Below are 12,737 nucleotides of genomic sequence, written 5' to 3'. Positions count from 1 at the left end.
TAATTATATCACACGAGGGGGATCACTGCTGGGAAATGTATTACATCACGTGTTTTTTTTTGTTTTGTTTTGTTTTTGTTTTTTAATTTAAGCTATTACAGCAGCCTGAACTCTTTCACAACAAACTACTTCAGAGTTGGAGAACTTACAGTTGACTGACAAAAAGGGGACATTTTATTATTTTCTAAGTTTCTTTTCAGAGTATCCTAATCTCTAAAAAACTTTTCTTCCATCACAAAATATATATGAAATATAAATAAACACCAAAAAAAAGTGCAGTCATGTTTGTTTTTTTAACTTTAACATTTGTGTGTGTGTGTGTGTGTGTGTGTGTGTGTGTGTGTGTGTGTGTGTGTGTGTGTGTGTGTGTGTGTGTGTGTGTGTTGGGGGGGGGGTGTATGGGTGTGAAAATTGGAACCTCACAGTCTAACACATACTGTATGGTAACGTCGTTCACAGATAGCCTACATTACAAACACCCAGCATTAATGTACATATTAAAAAATACTATTGCGACTATAAAACCAAAACAAATAAATAAGTGAATAAATCAATACATATTTGAAAAGTAAAAAACGTGTAAATAAATAGATAAATAGATAAATAAATAAATAAATAAATAAATAAATAAATAAATAAATAAATAAATAAATAAATAAAAATAGTTCTAAGTGGCACTTGTATGTACTTCGTTTGTTTTATATATATATTTATTTTTTCAATATAAAACAATGTTAGAGCTCCAAAGTGGCTAAACGGACCCCCAGTCTTGCTTGTTTTTTCAATCTCAGTGCAACTGGTGGTCTATCTACTGCTCTCTCCACTTGTTCTACACTGTTGTAAGATTATTTTAAAGTCCCTTTAGGCGTTATTGCATCTCAGTCTCGATGTCTAGCCTTCAGCAGGGACAGCAGTCTGGTTGTTTTTTAATGGTGCACGACTCTTGGAGGGTCACCATATGTGTAAAGGGGCATTACATAGCGTTCAAATGAAAACCTTCAGAAAAGCCTAAATATCTAAAGTCTGTCTAACACTTTGCAGAGTGAGAAGGTTACCTATAGCCTATATCAACATCTCAATATCTTTTTTTTTTCATTTAATGTTTAAAAAAAAAAAAACGTGTCCATTCAAACGTCCAACACGTGATTGAGATAGGAGATGTAACAAATAGCCAGTCTCAGGATCTCGATCTTGGAGAGCTTCTTGTCAGGGGGCAGGGTGGGCAGCAGCTTGCGCAGCTCGCCGAACGCCACGTTGAACGCCTCGACGCGGATGCGCTCTCGGGTCGCGTGCGCCGAGCGGTACTTGGCGGTGGCGCGCCTGCGCCGTCGCTTCTCCTCGCGCGTGAGCGGCTGCGGCGCGAGGGCTTTGGATTTGCCCTCGGCGTCTGTGCTCAGATCCTCCGACATGCACCCGGCCTTCATGTCGCTCAACACACTCTCCGCATCCGAGTGGCTCCACGGCAGCTCAGGGTCCGTCTGGTCTGGACTTAGCATCATTTTTATATGATTTTATTAGGTTTTATTTAGGGGTGGGTGTTAAAATGTTCAATTTTTTTACAGGACCTGAAAGAAAGCATGCAATAAATGTCAATGTCTAGAAGCAGCAATTACATAAAAATCTTTGTTTTAATATTATATATTTGACTTAATATTGAACTTTAAGCATTAGGACATCATTTATGTAACATATCAGGACATCAAAATGTTTGCAATATTACAATTTGTTATGGGGAAAACTTTATTTGGGGGTTTGTCTCACTCATGGAGATGCCCCCCAAAATGCACATGTTCTCAAAATATATATAACCCAAAATTATTCCCAAAACTTATCCACTGGAAATGAAATAATATTGCTTCTTTTTAATTCTAGACAACCTGTTGTGTAAAACGAATAGCAATAATAATAATAATAATAATAATAATAATAATAATAATAATAATAATAATTATAAACTTTCGATAAATAATCTTTACGAGTTAATTTTATAATTATTAATATTTTTTTAGTTTGACAAATAGATTAACTATTTATTTTCTCAATGAGTCCTGTGACTGCACAAGTCATATATATATATTTTTTTTTTAGTATTATTATTTATTTAATTTTTATTAAGGCATTGACGGGAAAATAAATGTCATCTCGAAAACGAAGTCAAATAAATAATGCGCAAATAAATGACACATTTTCCAACCTTTATCATTCTATAGAAATGGAAATGTAATGCACGCGAAATTACTTTTTTTGTCTCTTGTATTTCTGATGTCTTTTTTTTCTTTTTTTTAAATCAAAACTTTTAGAAAATACAATTGCATGAATTTTAGAAGGCTTTTTTTAATGCATGCATTTGTATTAATATACGCGTTGTTTCAGCACCAAAACAAATAATTGCAAATATGATAATTTTTTGAAAGTCTTATTCCGTAATTAAAATCATCCATCTGTCACGCTATAACACTTGGCGCGTGCTGCGTTACGGGACAAAACGGAACCGGAATAATAAAGAGGTTCAAAAGGTTAACATCTGTTGTAGGAACTTTGGGGTTTCTATCAGCATACACACTCCTCACTAACACATCCTACTTATAATAAGACCTTTTTTACCATATAAAAAATAGCCTATAATAGCATATAGAAAATGCATTGGTGCAAATTACATAGAGATATATTTTATAAGAATTTGCAACAAAATAATACAAATAAAACTAATACTTTCCAGCTGTTTAATTGCATTATTGAATGTTGCAGGACACAGCAACATGGATTAAATGTTCATAGATTTTTACTATAAAATATGTTGAAAACAATTCAAGTTCAACCAACCGTTATATGCTGACAGGTCCAAAAAAAAAAACAAGAAAAAGTCCTGATGGTCTGGAAGTCCTCACTCCAACTCTTTCCCACTACTCGTGTGTTTTTCCTTGGTTTCTTTCATGCAACATCCTTTTTTTGATTTTGATTTTTTTTATATATAGATATGGTATTCAGACACAAATCAGCTGCTGGGTTTATTCTATTTGAAATCTGTCTATCAACTTAAATTAGTCGATCCGATTATTTCCCCCTGGGATAATCGACTTTTGGGATGGATGGATGGATGGATGGATAGAAAAAAGGAAAAATCGTGACGTCTCGTGACCCCCCGGGTTCAGACAATAGAGATTTCAGTGGAGATAACGATGATGGGGAAAGTGCTGAAATGCGTTATCTCCTGAACGAGATGGCGATCACAAGCACCAAATGCCAGCAGAGTGAACAGTCCTCCGATCGCAAATCATTTCGGAATGTTCTCCTCCTTCTCTGGGCTGCTTTGCCCCGGTGCGCTGTTGTGTCCGCTTCTGCAGAAGAAATAAAAAAAACAAAACTAGTAGGAGCGGAATCAAAAAAAGCAATACTTCTACTTCCTATTGAAACGCTGTCCCGATTGACGGGGAGATGGAATATATTTGAGGGGCGGTATTGTCTAACACCGCCCCTTCTACCACCACACCTCCTTCACTTCTCCACCCCTCCTTCTCCCTCTCTCATTCTTTCCCTCTACCCCTTCAGTGCATAGACCAGGATGCTGAACGTGGAGCAAGAAAAAAAAATAATGATCATGTCATATTTCTAAAAAAGTGAGTTGATCTGGAAAAGACAAAGCAGGAAAAAAAGAAGTTTGGGTGTCATGAACTGAATGACTTTATCATAAACCTATACTGCAGATATAAACATTTGCCCTTGCTGTGGCCATTAGATTGTAAATATTGATAAACAGCTTTCTTTGAAAACGTATTTTTGTAATTTGCTAGGCTTTATTCTTAAATTAAAAAAGAGTACAGAAACTTCTTTCTTCTTTCTGCGGTGTACACAGCTTTTGGTAACTTTCCTATATACCTTGCTCTCTGTGCAAAAAGATGTGTTACAGGTTTAGGGTTCAACCATGTAAATGTAATTCTTATATCTATCTATCTATCTATCTATCTATCTCTCTCTCTCTCTCTCTCTCTCTCTCTCTCTCTCTATATATATATATATATATATATATATATATATATATATATATATATATATATATACTTTATTTACAGCTCTCTAATATTATTTAGAACAAAGCTACAACAGCAGAGGACATTAGATAAAAAAAAATTGGTTTGTAAGTGGTTTGGATACTGTGTTATGATATTGAACGCACATTATATATTATATATTGAACATAGTTTAAAGCAATGCATTTTTGCATTTTGTTTGGAAATGATATTCTGCAGTTATTCATCGATTCAAAACTTCCATTTTAATGACTGTTGAATTTTGGTATTTGTAAATGGTTTAGAACAAAGTGTTTGATGGTCACTGAATGCTTCAGGACTTGTCTGAGGTTTAGGTGGGAATGGTTTTGTTGGAAGTTGAGGTTGAGATGACACTAAGTTTTCTTTTTGATTTTAGTTTAGTTTAGCTAAATTTACCCTGTACCCTGTACAGCTTCTTACACAAAAGAAAAAATAATGCTACAAAAAAAAAAAAACGTTTTCTCAAAATAAATTTTTTAAAATGCGGTCTTCTGTGATTCAAACATTCTTATAACCTCCTCAAACAAATCCAGTCTTCAATAACACCAATATCCCCAAAACAGGGATATCCTTTTCCTACTCGATTCTTTTCACATCACTGCACCAGTGATTCTTGTGTACGCTTGGCATCTAAGCAGCAGCCTGGCAGCAGTTGGATCTGTATCGTGACCCTGGTGTTACCCTGCCCCTGCTCCACATCCCACCCAGGGAGAGCAGTAGGTCTAGGTCATGGCTGTGCAAGTGTGTTCATGTGCCTGTGGTGGTGGTCAGGGAGTGTGTCGTGGTGGCCGACCGTGCCTAACGAGCTGATTAAAACGATGAGGGAGGCTCCGCTGAGGTATTGTGGCCCTGAGCCACTGCATGGGGAGTTTCTGTCTCTATGTTTGTTGGTGTGAGTATTTGAGTCTGTGTTTGCAGGTTAGTAAGTCTTCTTTGCAGTGAAGGGAATAACAGAAGAGTGGAGAGGTTTAGGCCTGAAGGCTGAAGGGGGTACATCAGAGGGGTGGATAGAGTGATGAAAAGGAAGGATAGAGTGGGTGATTGATGGACAAGTCGCCTTCAGCCCTGAGTCTAGAAAGATGTGACATGGAGAGACTTTGTGGAGGATGCCAAGAGTGTATGCATGTGTGTGTGTGTGTGTGCGAGTGAGTGAGAGTGTGTTGGTTGGTTGGTGGTATTAGAGACCTGTCAGTAAAGAGGAAGCATGCTACACTGACAGGGAGCACACATGGGGTCGTTCTAATTGTGTAGTGTCAGAAGGGGCAGTCAGAAACCACCTATCTTGAAACTCCAACTTCAGGAGGCTTGTTTCTGACTGTGGCAATTATAGTCCAGGAACCAATGTGCAACAAGGAAATCACTCAAACCTTGATCAAAGGTCACAAACAGAACACTGACCCATGCTTTCTATTAGACAGATGTATCAGTGTTGGCGTTCTCAGGTCTTCAACTCCTGTTCTAAACACTATTAGTGAAGCCAAGACTGCACCAATTTGCTTGAAATAGAAACCTTTGTCTGTAACCATGCAAGCCCATAATGATGTGTTCAAAAAAAGTGCTTGAAGTTGGCAAGACTTGTTCAAAACCCTCAAAACACTGAGACGTGTCCTCATGGTTCCTCTTGTGTCCTTCCAACCTCCAATTTAACTTGTTGGTTCCTGAGAACCCTCAATGTATAAGGAATTAGGGGATAAGTATACATGGGCTAGCAAGTCATTGGGATTGTCTAAACACTGAGGGGGTGTCTTTTTCTATTTTCCTTTTGAAACTCCGACCCGATCATATGTACCGAAGTAGTGAGGAAACTGCCGAGCAGGGGCTTGTTTTCACATCTGTTGGGAGTGAATAATTGAAATCTGAGTGATAATGTAGTGTCAACCATTGGGGATGTGTCCAAGCTCTCGGTTTGGATCTTCACACTATGTAGTTGGATCCAAGACTTGTCAATGAGTTTGCACCCAGTCCGAGATGTACTCCAGAGTACATATAACACTTATACATTCTACTTCAAGCTATTAAACACTGTTTTGTATGTGTGTTACAACTTGGCACCTATGCCGTTTCTGTTCATTGCTTCTGGCAGTGTGTGTATGCGTGTGGCAGGAGGCTTTGACAATGACACTGGAGCTGGCCAGTAGTGAACAGGAGGTGTGGGAGAGCGAGCAGGGGGCCGGTGGTCCCAAGTGAAAATATGGCCATCACTGAGACTTCTGCACCATCTGTAGTCCCAGCAGGGATCCCCCTCCCACATGCACAAGTACATACATGCAGCCAGACGTGCACACACTCGCACATGGAGGCATATATAAAGAGGCATATTGCGATTGTCAGTGATTTGCTGTGGCTCTGTAAAACAAATCTGCTTATTACATTCTTTCTTTTTTTTTGTCCTTTAGCTTATCATTTCGAGCAATTATTATCGGTGTTTGTCAAATGTTTATAAAACAATGCTTATAATAGCTGGATAAAAGATATATTCTATATATAAATATTCTTTTGTCATGGAGAACTCTAAAACTGCAGATGTTACCCAATGAGCCATTTGTGTAAACAATGGGAAAACATGCACAATTGGCCATTGATGTATGGAATCTAATCATAAAGCTATACATCTTTATCTTCGTTTGTTTCGGATTTGATGGATTTTCCAAATCGGAAGGTCATATACAGGATATAGAACTGATTATTACCTAAAACATGCACAGTTTCATGCACAGCATCTTATTCCTTGTGTCTGTATGATATTAGGTGGTTTGGTGACACTGCCCCATTGTCAAAACTGTGGTGTGTGTGTGTTTGTGTGTGTGTGTGTGTGTGTGTGTGTGTGTGTGTGTGTGTGTGTGTGTGTGTGTGTGTGCATGGTGCCCTGAAGCTTTCAGAAGACAATCTTGTCTTGCACCTACTATTTCCAAGAAAACTCTAAATCAGTTGAAACTTGAATGGCTTAATGAGTTGCCAGTTCAATGTTTTCTGTGATTATGCATTTTTGAAATTACCAAGATGTATATATCTACTATCAACTATTATACTAAATACTATTGTACTAAATGCTGTTTTCCCACACTAACATAAAAGGCAAGGATAATTGGTTTGGCAGACGGTATAGTATTTGTTTGGGCAGTAGAAAAGAATCTTGGGAATTTCTGAAACCCATATTGACAGAAAACATTGGAATTAGACTGACATTCCACCCAAGGTGTATTCGTGATTTATGTCAGTGTTCAGAAGATGTGTTCTAGATGTGTTCTAAGATAGATATTCTGCCATAATACTAATAGGAATTTTCTATTCATGTATGATGAAGAACTTCCAATAGATAAACACACTAGGCCATGTGTACTGTCCAGAACAGACTCCTCACAATTCCAAAGTGAAATTGCATTGGATCCAGATGCTACCGCTGAATTCTTGGCTTGTGTTAGGAGGAACAACGCCAACAAAGCACAGGGTGAGACAAGCAGACAGACAAAGATGTTAAACATCATTTGGGCAGGTAACAGAGTCAGGTGAGATGAGGCCCCATTAGCTAGCTAGTGATTCAGGTATGTGCAGATGTCTCGAGCATCTGGGTGCAACTAACGCCTGATCTCCCTTCTTCTTTGCTTGCTAATACATCTGCCAGGAGAATCTCCTTCTCCTTTTCCACTTTCTCTTATACTCATGTCTTAGTCCAGTGCTTCTGTCTATCATTAATCCATTTCATTCCATCCACCCGATACCAATAACCCTCACTCAACCTTTTGTTCAATTTCTATAGCCTTTCAATCACTCCTTTTAAGAAGGCTGAGGCTTGGCACACTCAAACCTCTTAACTATTTTCCACCTAACCCTGGGTCAGTGTTCATGCTGCTTCTCTTCATTTAACTCTTCACATCTAACCCAGCCTTATCCACTCTCTCGCGCTAGCTCCCTCACTCCCTCCTCCACCACCTCTTGGCCTGTGTTTGTATGGCAGTGTGGCCCGGCTCTTTAAATCGTTCCTCTTTTGCTCCTCCAGCTGGCTGATGGGTTCATTAGACTGACAGCCATGCCAGGACTCCACAATGCCCCAGTAAAACCACAAGGGTGTGTGTGTGTGTGTGTGTGTGTGTATGTGTGTGTACAAGCCTATGTGTGTCTGCAATTTGCAGACTCCTCACAGCTCCCTTGGCATCCACCCTGGTGCTGGGACGAGCATCCAGGGTGACCACATGGTAGTATATGCAGTGGGGGAGGCCATTTTGGGTGGACTTGGACTTGAGTGTCTCTGCTTTAATGAACTTGTTTGTGCATTGGCTCATTCATTAGCTCCTGAATTACAAGAATCCAACCAGCCTCTTGGCACCCAGACTGCCTGTTTGACTGCAAACCTGATGGCTGTGTGGCACTGGCATTGGTTGCTCTGTTCAGATTTGCTATGTCCTTTGCTACAAATAAAATGCCAAGCAATAGAATAGGCAATGAGGTACTACACAAACCAAACAGGACAAGCCTGAGATCACGTAATGTAAGGTTGTGTGTAGGGGATGTCATTTACCTTAACAAATGTAGAGCACATTGTACATTCGCATGCAGGATGTCGGGAGGTATTTTTTTTGTTCTCATAGGGTATAGTGAAGCAGGAGGTGTTGTTAACTCTGTGAGAACATGGGAATTGTAGCAATGTGATAGCAGACAGTTCTGTTATAGGAAGCCTCAGGAGATACCTCACTCTGTGCCTGTTTGATAACCAGTGAGAAAACATGACAATATACTTAAATGTGACTGCATGAGAGCAATGCAGCCTTTTCTGATTCTTCATTAGAATCTCAGTACTATTTAATTATCTGACTGTGTTTTGCTTTGAAAAGGTCGTTTACAGAAATTAAGTCTGGATGAGGTACTTCCATGATCAATTTACAGTTTCACAGAATTTTTTTTTTCTTTTAAGCAATTCATTTCAATTCAATTACATTGGATTATGGTAAACAGCCGTGTGCGTTGAATTTCTTCATGTTGATTGGTCACAAGGAGGTGATTGATTTTCAATAACAGGAGCTTTGACGGTAGTTTGGCTACAAGCCAAGGCACGTTTATACCGATCCGCGCATTAGAATCTGTTATTGTTTCTATTATAACAACTTACCTAGGAACTTACATAAGGAGTGTGGATGCACAATTTAAATTCAATTGCAGCTACAGTATAACTAATATAATTATTCATACGTAAGGAGATGTTTTTTATATATGGAAGGAGTCTCCAGTGTCAGCCTAAAACAGTCAGAGGTAAAGTTAGAAGTTGTTTTCTGACATGGACATTGCAGTTTCTTTGTACCAGTCAAGATAGCGCAAAACAATCAGAATCAGAATCAGAATCAGGTTTATTGACCAAGTGTGTTGACACACACAAGGAATTTGGTTCCATCTGTTTGTTACTCTCAAAAGTACAGACATAAATAAAAACCTATACAAGACAAAACAGACACGACAAGACAAAAACAGACTATACAAGACAATACAGACAATACAGACAATATGAGACAGTATAGACAGTGTGGGTAATAAATAGGGATACAGACCAGTAATGTACATAAAGTGTGGGAGTGCATGGTAGTGCAAATGACAGTATTGTGTGCCAGTTATGATGAGAGAGTTTACTATAAAACTTTGTACAGTATATAGAAGCATGTACAGTATATAGAAGCACGGGAGGGAATGACTGTTTAAACATATAACATAAATGATAACAGAAATTAACTTGTTTCGCTGATGTTTTACAGTAGTAAATGTAATTATACATACATAAATCATGCCGTGTTTTACATGGTTATTAACTTAATAAAACAAATGTTAACATTTAAAATTGCTGTACAGTAAAATTATTTCACAACATGCTGTTATAAGTGAATACACAAGTTCAGGTTTGGGATTCCTAGTCTTTGAATATTATCCTACAGCAGAACCCACAATTCTGTTTTATTTATTAATTATTTCAGAGCTTAACTTGGTTTTCATTTAGCTTTCTCTATCAGAAAATAGGGTTTTTTGTTTTTTGTTTTACAAATTGTGCTGTTTCATTAAATACACAGGAAAATTAGCACAAGTAGTCAAGTATAGTTGCTAATACAAGAGAATTAAAGTCTTAAAACAAGACTAAGTGGAGACATTGCTTTTTATATATGACGAACATAATGCAAAACCTCTGACATCTACAAATATACAAATGCCTTTATTATTGGGTCAAGAAAATAATTAAAAAAAATTCTTAACAAAATGACAATCTATATAATAGTTCTATAGTGTGAGAATCTTCATTCTGTGGTCTGACATGCTATTGCACATGGGGTTTTATTGTATAGTGTGCCGAGAAGTCATTCGAAAAAATAAAATAAAATAAATAAAGTTTTAGTAAAATCTTGACTCTGGGCTATAGTTGGGCTCCTTTCAATAAAGAAGGTAAAGGGATCTGGCTTTTCTCTGGGTTGTTTGAGATGTAAGATGAGACCTTGATAAGGACTGTAAAGCTATTTTTGTGGTACACAAGCCAAACAATTTTATTATAACTTTTATTTAAGCTATTATTAGCTTTTAGGTATTCTAATTGCTAGTTTTGAAATGTCAGGAGATACTCTGTTATCATATAGGCATGATTGAGCAATAGGTCTAACTCAGTGTTTTGCTGTGTGCCCTTGTTATGAGCAGAGCTAAACTAATGAACCTACGCGGCAAAAGTGATCATAAACATAACGACGCTAATCAGCATAACTCTAAAACCAACAACCAGAACCATGCTGCTGATGATTGTAATTATCTCTCTGTCTCTCTGTCACACAACACTGTATGCATACAGAAGTCAGTTTCTTTTGTTCGTCTTTTACAAACCTGCAATTTATTCCCCCACACTTGTGCGTGCACACACACACACACACACACACACACACACACGTGCACGCACACACACACACGCACACACACGCGCACACACGCACACACACACACATACGGTCCTTCAGGGTCAGAATCTTCCGCAGTGGTCCTCAGGTGCAGCTTCACTTGAGTGGAGAGAAAGCAAAAAGAGAAAGGGAAAGAGTTATAAGGAAGGTTAAAGTGATGGTTATGTGAGCAGAACAGGGCAGAATCGTGAAGTCTGGGAAAGAGAAGCGAAAAGAGAAGCACTGAAGGTGAGGAGCGGCAAAGATTTGAAGGATGCTGTGACATCCTGTGCTCAGACATGAGCGTGACAAAAGGAAATCAGGAATGGAGAGGTGTAAAAAGAGAAGGGAGAAGTGAAGAGAAGAAGATGAGAGAAGAGATGAGGAGAGAAGAGAAGAGATGAGGAGAGAAAAGAGAAGTGGAGGGCAGGAGGGCAGCTTTGTCCCCTCTCCCCTCCCCCTCCAGTGTGTGTTACCCCTGGGACTGCCCCGGCCTGGCTCGGCCTGTACGCCATCTGCTGCATAATGTAACGGGATGGAACCCCAAATCCTTCATTTATACTCTCTGCCTGTCATCTGAGTATGTGTGCATGTGTGTGTGTGTGTGTGTGTGTGTGAGTGAGTGTGTGAGTGTGTGTGTGAGTGTATTATGTTGCATATGTGAGGTACTCAACATTCAGTAGAGACTTCTTTCCTCTCTTTTGTGACATCACTCATGCAGCACTGATTAACTTTCTGAAAGTGCGTTTCACACACACACACACACACACACACACACACACACACACACATGCATGCATACATGCAGAAACGCACACACACATTTATTAAAACCCTACTTGGCGCTCATAACCGTAGGTGTGGCGAGTTGTCCCCTGTATTCCCGAGGGTCTGCTGAATTCGGCCATCTGTTTTTCCCCTAATAACATTTTGCGCTCGCCTTCCTTTTATCCACATCTCTTCTTTCTCTCTATTTAATTTCCTTCACACCATTTTGCGTAATCGCACCTCTTTAGCACTACCAATTACGATATCTGAGAATAATCCCCTGTTTGTTTATTTATTCATTGTTGTTTATCTCTGCCTTTGGAGATGCTTTGCTAGTTTTTGCTTCCATTGGTGTATCTTGAAATAATAGAAATGTGTATGTTAGTGTGTGTGTGAGTGTGTGTGTGTGTGTGTGTGTGTGTGTGTGTGTGTGTGTGTGTGTGTGTGTTAGATTTAAACATTTAATTTTTAAAAAAATATGTTCTACTTAACTGTTCTACTTTTATCAGCATACTTTAACAAATGTCTTCTTTCCTTCTATTCGCCATTCATTCACTCCCTCCATATGCGGAATTGTCAGGATTTTTTCCTATTAAGAGAAATTCTTGAAGCTGGACATCAAACGCTAAAGAATCAATAGCATTAGCATTAGCTGCTAACCAGGGATATTTAAACATTTCACTGCAAGTTGTATCCTGCATGTAACTATGTTTGTGGCGAATAAAAAATCTATCAAAATAAACTTGTGGTCAGCCACCTAACATGTTTCTGAGGGAACTCAGATTGTAAATATGTACCACAGGTAAAAAAGGATTGTATTCGGTATACATGGCCGGAAGATTCCGGGACTAATATATACTGTATATATTCCACATTCCACATTTACTTTTCATATATATGTATATATATTAGAACATTTTTATGTCAAATAAATACATTGAAATATTTATTTGCCAAATAATTTACTTTGGAGTAGTAGCCACATCCAGTTGCCTTGCTTTTGATTATTATCCTGTAACTGCACAACCTG

The 12,737-nt window shown here is 38.4% G+C and overlaps 1 protein-coding gene across 1 annotated transcript; it reads right to left on the bottom strand.

Annotated features, from left to right (window-relative positions):
• Window positions 1–395: 395 nt before the first annotated feature.
• LOC124378171 (helix-loop-helix protein 1-like) lies at window positions 396–3,411 on the bottom strand. The gene is made up of 2 exons (XM_046837710.1): window positions 2,824–3,411; window positions 396–1,565 (listed from the first exon to the last, which is right to left on the bottom strand). The coding sequence occupies exon 2, from the start codon at window positions 1,497–1,499 to the stop codon at window positions 1,128–1,130; it is 372 nt and encodes a 123-aa protein (XP_046693666.1). The 5' UTR covers window positions 1,500–1,565; window positions 2,824–3,411; the 3' UTR covers window positions 396–1,127.
• Between the last annotated feature and the right edge of the window lie 9,326 nt (window positions 3,412–12,737).

This window comes from Silurus meridionalis, chromosome 24, assembly GCF_014805685.1.
Source record: "Silurus meridionalis isolate SWU-2019-XX chromosome 24, ASM1480568v1, whole genome shotgun sequence".
NCBI classification, from domain to species: Eukaryota; Metazoa; Chordata; class Actinopteri; order Siluriformes; family Siluridae; genus Silurus; species Silurus meridionalis.
Note: the sequence above shows the minus strand (reverse complement) of the source record. Positions and strands in the feature narration are given on the sequence as shown.